Here is a 14,542-nt window from a genome sequence, read left to right as displayed (position 1 = left end):
AGTATCGGTCCGCCAGTGTCGGTCCGCCAGTGTCAGTCCGTCAGTGTGCTTCATTTTCATGGACTCTCTTCGTTTCTTTCTTTCCACTTCGTTTCGTTTCACCGCTGCTAATCGTGGCAGTGACTCGAACACAAACATCGAACGAAATTGCAGACCGAGTGGCGTTAACGGAAAGTGTCACAAAACAGGCTGGGCGGTTAACGTGTTAATAAGCCGTGTGACACTATGTATGTATTGTTGGCAAAATTGTTAGCAGTATTTGCTGGATTGCTAGAAGACAAGAAAAAAACGACACGGGTCATGCGTCATCGTTTTGGAAGTTGCTTCCACAAAAGTGCAAGTTTTTGGTTCATTTTGTACGTCCAAAACATGCAAAAGATGCTACTTAAAATTCCGTTCACATGAATTTACAGTGATAATTTTAGCCACCGGAGCGTCGAACTAGCTGATTGTGATTTTATTTTTTGTTGAGACATCTACATTACGTTTTAATTTAAAGAAAAATATTATACATATTTACGAAAAACTTAGGCTTATCACGCGTTTCAAATGAGCAAAATAAGTGTGGTTTAAACAGTTTCGGATCAGTAACATCACATTCGCAGCCATCACACCAGACCTCATGGGAATCCTACAGCATCCATGAAACATCACGTGCAATCCATTTGTTCACAACTATAGCGTGTCCATCCAATCAACATCACATATGAATTAGATATACAGAGGCAAAATAGACGGATAAATATTTCCTCACGTGTTAATGTTGAATAAATATAGTATTATATTGCCTCAGTCTATAACCCAACAAAGCAATTAACATTTGAGGTAAATGTAAGCATTGCAGTTAAAAACAGTACATGTAGTGGCAACAAATACTTACGACTGCAACCGCTGTGCAATAGAATTTGGAGTTATCATCAAGCGTTAGCAATGATCTTACTACATTTTAAAACTGTGCAGCTTGAAACTATGATATAGCCATAATAAACTAAAGCATTGTAGCTATCAGTGCCGGTCAATGGTTGCCGGGTATCAATGTCCTGCGGTATACAGGGCGGTAATCGCTATTTCTATTATAAAGTAATAACTACTGTTCTATAGCAGCGTAAAATCAAAGCAATAACCATGTCACCTGAAACACCTACACTGACTACATCGGTGGACAAATCATTAATCGCAAGTTAGCTTGACGGTAAGCAGTAAGTTATATACCAAAACAACGTTACATAGTAGCGAATGATAATTTCGAACTCTTGGTGCTTGCTGATTGAATTTTCGAAAGTGGTAGTGCAATCTTGAGCTACAGCTGCTCAGAGATTTACGTTTACACGTGCCGTGGGAGGCAGCTGACCGATGGCGTGGGAAAGATTTATTTGAGGGAAGAGCTTCCAACAAAATTAAGCAGTTTTAGTTTTCTTACCGATTTAGCTGGTTTGACCATTACACGACCACAGCTATGGGGAAATATGTATGTCTATCGAGATACTAGAGCAATGACATTTGCAAATTGCTGTGATTTACCAATTTTGTAGCACTGCGTTTAGCATTTACATGGACAAGGTGTAATGTAATTTGCTTTTAGAAAAGTTCCGGCTCGATTTTCAATAAAGAAAACTATTTGGTATGACTCATAATAACGTATAGCAACGTACAACCAAATACCAAATTATTATCTCCATAGGATTCCTAATCTCATTGCATCATCAGAACGTGCAAGGAAAGATCCCTACTAGTTTATATCGCTCAATGAATCAGATTCACGATATTACAATAATTTAATGCTTTGGAAGGAAATCTAAAACTCTACAAACAATTAAATTCCATTTAGAATTTCTAAACCCGTTTGCCACCATGAAAAAGATGTACAAGTTACAAAGAAAAATACAATCACTTGCATAGCTTAGAATGTGAAATTACCAATCTTGCCGTTACATATAATCAATGCGTGGAAATTGGAGAGGCAAACTAGAATAGAAAAAAAAAACGAAATTCAAGCGACAAGTCTAACAATAGTGAATGGCCCAGACTAAGTCACTAAGGATGCTGGCATCTCACCGGTCATATTTCACGCTCACCTAGGCGTACGATTGTGTGCGATTCGGAGGGGGGCAATTTTGTAGAGGAGTGTACTTTTGTACCACTCGCTAAAGAAGTGGGTTTCAATGTACTCGACATTTTTTTATCCACGGAAATATCTTTTTGAAATTGGTAGACTTTTTTTTTCCTTTTTATTTCAAATTTCACTATCTCTATTTTAAAGGCTGCAATCTGGATCTCAAAAAAAAAAAAAATACAATGTTAAACGAAACATGTAGATGAAATTTGTAGATGCCAATAAATATGCACAGGGAATAATGGGAAATGATGTAACATGAAGGGAAGGATGAAAATTACTATTAGAAATAAAACTCACTTATTAATTAGGACCAAACAGCTTTCGGATAAAATACTTACAAATGCCTCCAGCGTGTTACTTCTTACGATTATGGGAGTGGATTGGGTAAAGCCTAGGGGTCCCAACGTATTGCTAGACTGAACTGATGCGTCAGCTTCGTTAACCTTAGTCAAATGATTTTGATGATATAAAAATGTGGTCACCCCAGCGGCACACAACCAAATTGGAAACCGATGGAAATGTATTAGAATGTTGTCATAAGAAAGCGAACATGAGAAGTATATTGTTAAGATAGAGACAAACTTACATCCTTCGTTTCATGGTGCACTTTCAAGGATGCAAAACTAGATGTGTGACAGCACCAGTTGCTGGCCATAACCAACAATAACCAGTTGTATACTGAGTGGTTTTCTCTCTGGCGAATGTTGTTCCTACATTCGGCTCCACTACTACAAAACCCAACAGGAATTTAATCGAAAGCAGAATTACTAACGAGTTAGTTTACCACCCGTTTACGCAGCTGTAGTGGAAACGAAATAAGATATATCTATCCGGTGAATATAATCTATTATTTTTTGCAAAACGTTGTAAGAGGTAGCAACACAATTGCAAATATACTTATATATTCGATAAATTTGGTTGAGTTGTTCTTTATTAAATCGCATGGAAAAATTACCGTTTTCCTGAAACCTTTGGCTGTAAACGATGGTAAGTGCGAGGTGTTGGTCTACTGAATTTATATACATAGAAACGCAAGATATACAATAGAAACGCAATAATAATGGTTGGGGGCCATAAAACTATAAACTAATGGGTATAAACTAATGGTTTCAAACAAATGTTGTTACTTTCCTACACTGTGCACTATTGTTAAACACGTTCATAATTTTTGTTTTATGTAAAATATACTCTTGACATGGATTGAACGATTCAAGCTTGTCAACACTTCTACTATTTTTTCCACAACGACTTGGGTTGAACGACTCAAGAACTAATATCCCCACAATTTGTGGGCTGCATTACAGTATCTTTATGTTTTAACTAGTAAACAGTAACTTTATGTTTTCATGTATTTCATTTTCTGCGAAAGGTTTACAGATCGCAAACGTTCTCACGGAAGATGGTTACTCTTACGCCCGACGGAGAGTCCTGCAGCAGACATCGGCAGATATCCGGTCGGTGTTGATTGCCATTCAGAATCTCTGCTCATGCCTTAATAAATTTAATGTTTAAGGTGGTTTTAAGGTAATAAATGGTTTGATAATTTAGAATTTATTTATCGATTTATTTATTTTATTATAAACCACTTGTCAGCCTCCGTGGGCTACACAAGGCAGAATAACAGCCATGGTAATATGGTAAATTATGCTCGCTCCAGCTTTTTGCTGATTGTTGATTATTTTATGTTTTAACAAATTTAATACTTTATGTATGTAATTTAACATCATCCAACAGAAAATGCTCCAACCTTATTGTGTTGCAGACTTGAAGCCGCCACGTCAAGCCATCTTGTGAGACCGTTGTGTGGAAGTTGCATACAACGATTTCGGGAAAATCAGGTGCCTTACCTTTTTTGTGCGGTTCCCCTGTTTAACCGTTGCCATGGGTGCGGTGGAAAATCAAAACTAACATATTTCCACACTCAACCGTGCCCATGTAAGAGTATTCCCCGAGCGGCATTTATTGTGTTTATTTGTTATCGTCCTGTTGAGGCGGAGCAGTAGGGCAGCAGTCGATCCGTGGCCGTGTTGGCGTAAACGATTCGAACGGGAACATCGGACCCCGCTGCCGTTGGGTGTGTGTTTTATTTAATTTGTCTCTGGTGTGCGGGTGTGTGTTCCTGGCGTGTCAGTGTTTTGGTGGTCGGTGGATTTATCTTACAGTCCTAGGCGAAACGAGGGACTATTTTAATTAAAATAGAATCGACTTCGTTCTGCTGCAGTTTGGTCTTTGTCCTTGAGGTCTCTCCCTTGGAGAAGGATACCTGGCCCCAAAGCTAGAGTCAGAGTGTTTCCTCAACGTGGGTGGAGAGTTGCAGTGCCCGCCTGACGTTACGCCATTGATTTTTCTTTTGTCCTTCTCGTTGCTGCTCGTCGTTTGGTGATTTGTATCGGCCAGAAACTCATTCAAACTGTGTGGTGACGTCCGGAAACGTGCTTATTTGGTTCTCAAACATGGCGAAATCTGCGTCCTTCCTGTTCGAGGTCCGGCCACTGTCGGCCTCGGTAGCAGCGAAACCCTTGCGCAGTGTGAAGAGTGCGTCCGCGGCGCTCCGTCCGGTTCCAGCGTTCTCGATCGAATCGCTCCAGAAGAACACTTTCGTAATGGGGCCACCGAAGGCACAGAAACGTAAGCGTGGCACGATTTTCAACACAAGCAAATTTTCCGCACCGCCTATGAATATGCGCTTTCCTTTTGTCCCTACAGAACGATACATGCTGCAACCGAAGGCCACTTCCTTCCGGATGTACTACGAGCGTGGTGATCTGCCGATTAAGATGGAGTACCTAACTGGCGGCGACAAGATTGCCTGGACGGTGGACATCGACAAGCTTGACTATGGGCTGTATCTGCCCCTGTTCTTCGACGGTTTGTCGGAGACGCGCCACCCCTACAAGACGTACGCCCGACAGGGTGTGCAGGATCTGCTGGCGCACGGTGGTGACAAAATTTATCCCGTCATTCCACAGCTCATTATCCCCATCAAGAGTAAGTCTTTAAGGTTCAAAAAAGTTTGACGAAACTTTGATAGAACGGCAATGCACACCTGTCTGCATGTGAAGTTTCTCAACAATCAAACCAACAACGAGATTTATCCTCGGTCGCTACGTTAATTTTTATGTTCTGCGCATTTTTTAAGGATAATGGATAGTTGTACAAACTTTACAAAATAATAAGTTTTAAAATTTTATTGTAATATTTAACTATTCTTTTGTGTAATTATGGCTCGTTTATCATAAACTGTTACTTACCCAAATTTCAACGGCTCAGAAAGAAGAGTTGTTTTATTTTCTGTTCAATTATCATTTCTATCAACACACTCCTGACTTCTGATTTGAACAAAGCTAGAGAAGCTTTCTGAATTATCTGTGGTTCGCTGTTTTTACCACTTACTCAGAAAAACTTCAAAACAATATTGTTCTTCCAATCTGAAACAAAATACAATACCCTAGAAAGTTGACATTCCCGGTCATGTACCTAGTGGTATTTCAATATTGAAGTTACGACTGGAAGTAAATTCGTTAACATTATCCGTAGAAAAGCAAGGTTTTCTTGAGGGTATAAATAATTTTATCTGCAAATCAACTGTAAATTCAATTATATAGCAATCGTTGGTCATGTACAGAAGTAGAATACAGAAGATTAAATATGTGTTGCAAAGTTGCTTAATGTCTTTACTGTAACTACCATGCTTTACTTAACTTACATGATGTGGTTATAAGTGGTCTAAGACCATTTAGATTGCAACAATTTGTTCGGTATAATTTAACTTATTTTGAAGTTCTGATTCCGTTGTACAATTTATTTCATAATTTAAGTGCTTTTCCAATTTACGGTTAAGGTAGCAAAATGTTGGATGTAAATACAATTTTGACCATCGCCTTCCCATTTCGCGGGCATCCGATTGGTTAGGTTTAATTAACGTTAATTATTAATTCTCCCTTTGGCCACAACCACTAATTGCTTTGTCACCGCATTACGTCATATTGATTGTGTACCGGTGTTCGACCCAATCCCAAACCAGATGCCCTCAACACGCGCAACGTGGAGGTGATGTGCGTTACCTTGAAAATCATCCAGCAGCTGGTGATGTCGTCGGATCTGATCGGACCAGCGCTCGTCCCGTTCTACCGCCAGCTCCTTCCGATGTTTAACGCTTACAAGGTGAAAAACAGTAAGTATCCGTATCGAGAGCCAAACGAACGGTGACGTACGCCCGAAAGCCAAAGTATTTTCCTCCTAATCTTTCCTTGACGTGCGGGATCTATTTGCCATGGTGATTCTGGGAATCGCTTCCCATTCCTTTAATTTCGGGGAGTGGCAGTTATTTCGTTATCGGCTTGATTTATCGCTCAAATGACTATTGATTCACCGTTATTGCTGCCCGTAGGATTCTCCTCCGGGGTAACGGGGTACGTGCACGGAATACTCTGCTGATGGTCCGCTGCCTATAACCTTGGGTACAGTAATTGTTCTTAACGTGCCGGTTAGTGAGCATTTGAAAATTGTCTCCATCCCGTCCATTTTCGCGTTTATTAGTCGCCACTCTCTCGGCATATTTGCGCCCCCATACTTGTGAAAGACTTTTAACAATGGGGTGTCATTTATTACTTCTGCCTTGAGCAATGAACTATGACTGCTTCTTAATTGTCTTCGTTTCATTTCTGTTGTCGAACGATGATAATTTATTCTTCGAGTTGAACATTACGTGTCGTTAACGAAGGCACGAACAGGGTGTTGGATAGCTTTTAAAAACGTCTTCTTTCATTTTTTTCACAACAAATGGAGACGCCTGGTCCTTTACGATGGGATATTTTGTTGTCATTTCACAATGTCATGGGCTTTAAAAAATCATTTGTTTTACGCCGCAAGCGGCCGATCCGGATCAATTTAGTGCGGAAGCTATTTTGGGAGTGTGCTAGCAATACTAAAGCATTTTGTTAGCTGACTGTGACTTAATCTTTTCGGTCTCGTTCTGGCACGCTTGAAGACATAGCGTGCTAGTGTGCTTCAGTATACTCGGCGCTATCGATATGAGAGCAATCTTGATGTAATACGAATAACTATAAAGGAAAAAAAAAACAGATTCATAAATACCAATGTCACTGGTCATACATTATTTTATAGTTTCCACTAGTAGTAGCTAGTAGGTAGTAGGTTTGGTTGTTGCTCTGTTTGCTGTAAACCTGCCCTAAACAACATGTTCATTACTTTGGTTAGGATAAGATTGAACAAAATTTTAAAGATTTGCCGAACCAGTAATAATGTAATGAAAGAACGAATTCGATTCCTAGGAAAAAAAAGTATACCAAAAGCTAATCAAGCTGATGCTTCTGTACCAAACCGTACAATAAAATAAGGACGAAAATCCGTCATAAAGACAGTATTCTTTTTAGTTGATTGTTTTTTCGAACGCTACCATGGAACATATAGATTCTCTACAGAGAAATGGGCCTTAGAATATCTACAGCATAATAGCGTTCCAGCGTTCGGTTTAATTTCCCACTCGCTCCTTACGCACCATCGCTGCCGCCTCGTATGGTCGATGTAATAACTATTAACTATTAACGATTCCACTTAACACCACTGATCGAGTGCTACCCCCTCCCCTCTCTGTTCCATCCCGCAGTCAACTCCGGCGATGCGATCGATTACGGCCAGAAAAATAACATGAACGTGGGCGATTTGATCGACGAGACGCTGCAGGTGCTGGAGCGGCACGGTGGCGAGGACGCCTTCATCAACATCAAGTACATGGTGCCGACGTACGAATCCTGCTACCTAAATTAGGCGCCTACCCAAAATGGGAGCAACGTTAGGTGGCATCAGCTGAAAGGAGGGAAGGAAGGTAGGGTGGATGATTGTGACAAACGTACCGTGATGTGGTTTTCCCGCGGCTGGTTAATGAATGATTTTCTCATACATTCTAGATGGAGTCGCGTCGGCAATTGCATTATTCCACGGATCTGGCTTTCAAGAACGTCACATAGCATGCATACATATACATATACATTGTGCCAAAATTAGACCTAATGCTGGAATATCGATTAGAAGATGGGGGAGTTTGCCATACAACCCACTAACCGAAACTCCATTTTGAGTAAGGGAGGTCCTGATAGTTAGATTGAATCGTTAGGTATAGTTTAGGTAAAGTAATTAAGGATAGCGAGCTGAAGGAATAATTAAGAAATATAGCCCACTGCTATCTCTACCATTGCACCAGTGCAAGCGCCTCCGCTACTTTCTACTAAACGATAGTAGACAGTTTGTACACAAGGAAGCAAAGTAGGTTATAATAACATATCAAGTGAAATGAAACGGAACTTGCTAGCCGTTGTTACATGCAGTACGCAGCAAATAGGAAAGTTGTAGGTTAAAACAATTTAATAGTTTAGTAAAGAACCATTCGTCCAATAATGTAGTACGCACCGTAATAAGCTTTAAATTAATATATTTTGAATGATTTAATTTGTAATTAGATCCAAGTTTAGCTTTCTTCAACATGGCATAACTTTCCTGCCAACCAGTCGTTCTTTGTTTCGGATGAGAATCATTATATTTCATTGGTCAGTAGGTAAATAAAGGAAGGCGTCACATGTTTTCAAAATAGACATCTCAGTACTATTTGGTTTATTCCTATTTGTTGTTTAAATATTCTATTTCTTCTAGTTGCCTGCCACGACATGAACTCTCCATTCTTGTTTTCTCATTCTCCTTGTCTGATTTTCATACTGTTAGCTAGTCTTATAATACCAAACACACTGTGTAAAAGAAGCTTTCTGTTACCTTCGGTTTCTCCATTTTCGCTTTCAACATGCCTTCACACATTAAGCCAGACATAAAACGATTAGATTCCCGCCCGAAAATTGGTTCTCTCGGCCACGGTACGGCCCATGTTACCGCTTGATGCTCTTTCCCTATCAACGGTTTAGTGTTCTATCATTTCCGTTACGCTAATTACCTGTTCCGAATGTATCGCTAAATTACAACACAACAACAAAAACAGCTCTCTAACAACGACAACGATGCCGGGACCGGCGAAACGAGTGCACGATTGCGACCATCAGAGACGCGTGCCCTACATTCTACCTAACATGTGATGTGCGCCAGTGTTCTGCTTGCTACCCGTTTTAACGCTGCCTCGTAGGTGCTTTTGGTGCTTCTCTTGTTTTGTTTCTATTTCTATATTGATCCATTTGCAGTTAAATAGATTTCTATGTTCTGTTTTGTTAACGTCCCATTTTTGCTTTTTGTCTGATTCAGTTCGCGGACCAAATTGGTTTTGCCGATTCTACGTTTCGTTATTCTAGGGGCTATTTTGCGGCTCCCTATTGGTGTACTTTTGCTATAGGTGATTTTGGTGCTTTAGTTTGCTGGTACGGAAACTCGTTTCAGTTCGCAATTTCCACCGGCTTCATCATCCCCTCTACCATACTCATCGTCTCCTGGTCGCTCGGAGAGGAAAGGTCTATCCTAGAGGGACCCTATCACAATCTCGAGCCACACATCGGTCTTGGTTGTCTTCTATCCAATCACCCTAACCCTGGAAGCAGTGCAGATGGTTCGGATTGTGGTCCGTCTCCCGAAAGTGCTGGAGGCACAATTCGTTGAACGGCTTCGGACCGCACAGGCAGCAGTAGCTGGCGTACAGGGGGGAGCTTTGCGTGGTTAGCTGACGGACGATATCGAGCGAAATGCGTCCGTGCGCGTAACTGGCGTGATTCTCAGCGTCCGACGGCCCGTCAATCTGCGGCGATCCTACCGACAGAGATGTGGTAGCCGATGGCGATGATGATAAATCGGGTAGCGTCGTCTCTGAGAGGATATGTCGGAGGATAAACCTAGATGGAAGCGCAGGGGTGAAAGAAGCAAGAAAGAGAATGGAACCATTAGAACCTTGGATGGGACAATTCGATTTATTGAGTTATGTCAGATCGAATCATACACGCTTCTTTGAGCAAGCCTAAGATGGACAAGATGATTCCACAAAAAAAAAACTAAATAAACACGAGGAATGGCTTTCGTGTGTGGGACTATTTTTCCCAATCATATGAAAATCAACAGCCTGAAGGTGGCGTTGAAGCTGGCACCACTTTTCCGGTTGATTATTTGATTTTGTAACGGTTGGAGTGAAATGTCAAAGATTTTACGAAAACATAATTTAACGCTTAACGAGAGCCATTTGTGATCATCATTTTATGCGAAAGACAGAACACACATTTTCTCACAGACCACTGACCGAAACGTTTGCTTTTTGGAGTATTATTAACGGCTCCAGATGATTTTGCTTCATTGCTAAACTGATGTCAACGGATGACCTTCTGAATGTATGTCTATGTAAGATTTAGGAATATGTAATTTCTCCAACAGATCAGAAATATTGCATACAATTGGTTAACTTATCTAGAATAAACTATAGATGAAAAAAGTAAGAAGCCTGCTAGCGCTATGTTGAAACAATCATCGAAGATTCTGGTTAATAATAGCGAACTCCATTGGAAAATATATTTTGAAAAGGATGCCTCGTCGGATAGAGGCGTCCTTTTTAAACAAAGAAGATAATGTGCGATAGTTTTTATTAAACCACTATGAGTGGTTTTGCTAATGTCAAAACATTGATTTATTATTAAACTTTAATGCTAATGTTATGCTAATACGTTATTGTTGCAGATGTGTGATTGTGCTAACTTATTTTATGTCCAGCCTATTTCCAACAAAATTTTAGAGGTAAAAACTGTCTGCTTTAGTGATTTTTTGCTGTTTGATTCAACTTTGCTCAACACATATCAATCTAACAAATTTATGAAAATCTAATAGTACATTTTTTGAAAATCAAATGCAGGTCATCTAGTTATATACAATTAATGATTACATTAGATTGACTTTAGTCTTTATAATATGATAGCATACATAATGTTGAAAAACTATTACTTATTGCGTATCTCTGTGTATTATAGTTTAATAAAAATAAAAATTTAAATTTAGTGTTGTTTGTTTACATAACGTCACAAAAAGTCTCTCTTCTTCCCTTGTTTCTCAAACTGTTTTGTCCCGTACCACGATAAACTCTTTGCTGCTTCAACAGGGCTACATATTTTATGGCACAGAGTATCGTTTTTTTAGGGTAATGCTGTAGAAAAGAACCCTCATAAAGCATTGGTACCCCAAAGCCGCAACTGTGAGATGTGATAATGTAATTTAGCCTTATGGTTTTAAATAGAATCATTCATTTGGGCATTCGCCAACCGGTGGGGGAAGTGGGTGTAACTCGATAAACACGCCTCGAAACAGCCAGGAAATTTGTGTCCGTGAGCACCCTCAGGCAGCATTAACCGTAATGTGGAGCATCGTAATTGGTCGGTGCGGCCAACGGGACGAGCAAAAATAACGCAAATGGAACGCATCCTGGAAATTATCGCAACCGGTTTCAGCCGTCTTCAAGAGTACTCTCGACGGCTGCCGTTCCGTGAACGACTTTTGTAATGTGGGGTATCTAGCGAAAGAGGGATAACCTACCTTAGGGATTCTCAAGCATTATTCACATTTAATACAGCACATCTTTTCACACATACGTTTTTTTTAACACTTAGAATATACAAGAAATGCCGTGCAAGATATGAAAAATATGTGGAAATAATTTAATTGTATTTAATAATAAATAGCAAATTCAAAATATAGCATACTTCTTCATATCGCAAGTCCTGAAATATTACAATTATCCTTAAATTTTGGAGACTAATTTAGCATTCGCACGATTGAATAAGTTGAGAAACGCTGAGGGCGCTGCCTTTCACAGCCGACCTCTTTTTTGTAAGAGTTTCTTACTGAAACATAAAATCCCGTACAGTGAAACAAAGCCTGAGATCCAGCCAACTGGTAAAGTTTCATAAATAATTTCATCCCCACAGCGGGAAACTAATTAATGCTCGCTGTGTGGTACGCTGACTATCATCTTTTGCCGCGTCGGGAAACGGTTGGCTCGTCCGTAGTGGTCAATATGGAAAAGTGCTAACATTTGCTACAAGGCAAAGTCTTAACGTAAAATGTGATGTGTAATTGACTTGATTGTGGGGAGAAGTTTTCGACGTGATGCGGATGTTTGCTGTTGAACTAATCAGACGCTGCAGGCCTTGGTCGTTTTTAGGTCGCTCTACAGCTGAGAGCATTTGTTGAAAGAAATTACTACAAACGTTTGTAATTAATTCAAAAAGTTGTTTTTAAATGACTACTCGGAAAGACTTTTTCGTGTTACATAATTTATATGCAGCATATACATAATAAATTGAAATCCCTACTGCAGCGTTTGAAGTAAAGATGAAGCTTAAATAAAACTCTCATACCCTTTCATATTTCATTCTTATCCTATCGTCCAAATAACGGCCATGGCTCAGCCAGCATAAAATATGTACCTCGACCGTATAATTCAGTTCAAACCGGTTTGATCATGAATAATTCAGCTACAAACTCACCACCCAGTTGGCACATAGTTCCTCCCGCTATCTGCTCCTGTTTCACTTACTAACCGGCAAGCGATTGACTATCAACAAATGTTCCTTCAAATATATGCATGCCAACTAGCCGGCCGAAATCAATTCAACACGATGAATCGAAACAATGGAATTATTGTCACACGTCGGCTGGTTCCGTCAGCTTCCTGCAGCCATCTGGATACGTATTCGATCGGGTCCTTGTGACAAAGAGCCTCGAGAATCGTTCCACACCGAGCCACAATCGCAGTGAGCGAAACAAAAATACATAAAACCCATCCCAAAATGGGTCCACCACCGGTGGGTCCCACCCTCCGGTGAAGCACAAAAGTTTTCGTTCCTGTTGTTGGTTCGGCAGGGAAACGCAAGACCATACGCTGGGCGGAAGCAGAAGTGCACCCGTCTGAGTGCCCGTGAGATAATAAATTACCTTTTGTCCTTTTTGCATAAATTTTCCAACCTCTCCCGGCACCAGATATCGGCTTCGGTTTTGTTGAAGTACAGCAGGCAGATGTGTTCTCTGTGGTGGAAAGAAAGGTAAGGCAAAGAAAATCCGATGAAAATAGATTGAAATCGAGTTACGTCAGTGTAGCGGTAGATCTAGTCTAGTTTATATTTTCTTCCTCTCTCGATGAGGTGGACCAGTTTTAACTTAGACATAAGTTGTTTTCATTTCATACACTTGGCCATAGGGATAAGCAATAATTGATTGCCCGTTTCGCTGTGGTTGCGTAACGATTTTCTGTTCTCATGAAGGTGAAAAGTTCTACCGTACGCAATAAAAAAAGGCAATTGATTTGTGGTGACTCAAGTTTCTACCTTTCGGACTTTGGCGCCAGAGAATTTGAATCACGGGGATACACTTACGTTATACGGTGTTCTTAATCAAATCAAAGCCAAATCAAAACTATTGTTTGTCAAATGAAAATTTAATTACAAAAGATACTTTTGGGACGGTCCAATTGGTGATGTAAGCTAACCACAAGAGGCTTTATGTCGCCCTTACCAAAACCACACAACCATGGATCATGTTCCAATTAGCTGGCAATCGCTCGGAACTGGTTAAAGCTAACATTACGGAAGTAACCTAAAACGTTCAAGCATCAGCATTAATATATTGTTTGAAATTCACTAGGTAAAACGGCCCGGTTACACGGTCCAGTTACAGGACAGAGCCCGTTTACAGGGCCCTGTAACATGGCCCGATAACAGGACCCGTATACAGGACCCGTTTACAGAGCCTGGTAACACGGCACGTTTACAGGGCCAGTTTACAGGACCCAGTTTCAGGACTCGTTTAGAGGACCCGTTTACAGAACCAGGTAACAGGGCCCGTTTACAGGGCCCTGTAACACGGTCAATTTACAGGGCCCGGTTACACGGTCCACTTACAGGTCTCAGTTTACAGGGCCCGGAAAGTCAGCCCGTTGACAATTCCCGGTTACAGGGCCCTGCTACAGGGCCTAACCTTACAGATGTAGTTTGATTATTAATTTTATTCTGCGTTGGTTATTTGCATCACGTTGCAGCACCACCTTTTTCCCAAGAGTAAATGCAACGTTCGATTTGAAATTGTCCCCAAAATCACGAAAACGTTTCATTTCCCTCCTATTACAAACATTGAATGAAACTGTGTCTGCAGATTTGTGTTTGCTCTGTTTTATTTTCCGGTAAAGTAACCATCGATAATCAATGTAACCATCGACTACCAAAAACTCGCTCATCAAATCGTTCACCGGATCAGAGCGCAAAAAAAATTTCCCCTTCATCCTTAGTATCCATAGCAAAAGCAGAACGCGTGGGAAAACTGGTATGCTGCAGTGCATCTCGCTTTCGCGCTCGCTTCGCTCGTTCGTTGCTATATTGCTATCTAAGCGTAAGAAAAGCGTTACATCAGTGCATCTCGCTTACGCGCTCGCTTCACTCAATCGTACTGTCT

The 14,542-nt window shown here is 40.5% G+C and overlaps 2 protein-coding genes across 2 annotated transcripts in view; one reads left to right on the top strand and one right to left on the bottom strand.

The window, feature by feature from the left end:
• Window positions 1–4,569: 4,569 nt before the first annotated feature.
• LOC131288287 (parkin coregulated gene protein homolog) lies at window positions 4,570–7,906 on the top strand. Its single transcript, XM_058317406.1, has 4 exons — window positions 4,570–4,744; window positions 4,823–5,104; window positions 6,141–6,290; window positions 7,746–7,906. The coding sequence occupies exons 1-4, from the start codon at window positions 4,570–4,572 to the stop codon at window positions 7,904–7,906; spliced, it is 768 nt and encodes a 255-aa protein (XP_058173389.1).
• An 861-nt stretch (window positions 7,907–8,767) lies between these two features.
• The window catches only part of LOC131286216 (cytochrome b5 reductase 4), a 29,786-nt gene continuing 24,011 nt past the window's right edge, over window positions 8,768–14,542 (bottom strand). The window contains exons 4-5 of the mRNA XM_058315142.1: window positions 13,034–13,123; window positions 8,768–9,957 (exon numbers count right to left, since the gene is read on the bottom strand). Of these exons, the coding sequence (XP_058171125.1) occupies window positions 9,654–9,957; window positions 13,034–13,123 (394 nt within the window). The 3' untranslated portion in view covers window positions 8,768–9,653. The remainder of the gene's footprint in view (window positions 9,958–13,033; window positions 13,124–14,542) is intronic.

Source organism: Anopheles ziemanni, chromosome 3 (genome assembly GCF_943734765.1).
Source record: "Anopheles ziemanni chromosome 3, idAnoZiCoDA_A2_x.2, whole genome shotgun sequence".
Lineage (NCBI taxonomy): Eukaryota > Metazoa > Arthropoda > Insecta > Diptera > Culicidae > Anopheles > Anopheles ziemanni.
This window is presented reverse-complemented; position numbering and strand designations above follow the sequence as displayed.

Excerpts from the sequence above, each read along its gene's own strand:
- LOC131288287 (XM_058317406.1), top strand. The coding sequence starts at position 4,570 with ATGGCGAAATCTGCGTCCTTCCTGTTCGAGGTCCGGCCACTGTCGGCC. Across the intron at positions 4,745-4,822 it reads GCCACCGAAGGCACAGAAAC|AACGATACATGCTGCAACCG; the intron begins GTAAGCGTGGCA and ends TTGTCCCTACAG. Across the intron at positions 6,291-7,745 it reads CGCTTACAAGGTGAAAAACA|TCAACTCCGGCGATGCGATC; the intron begins GTAAGTATCCGT and ends TCCATCCCGCAG.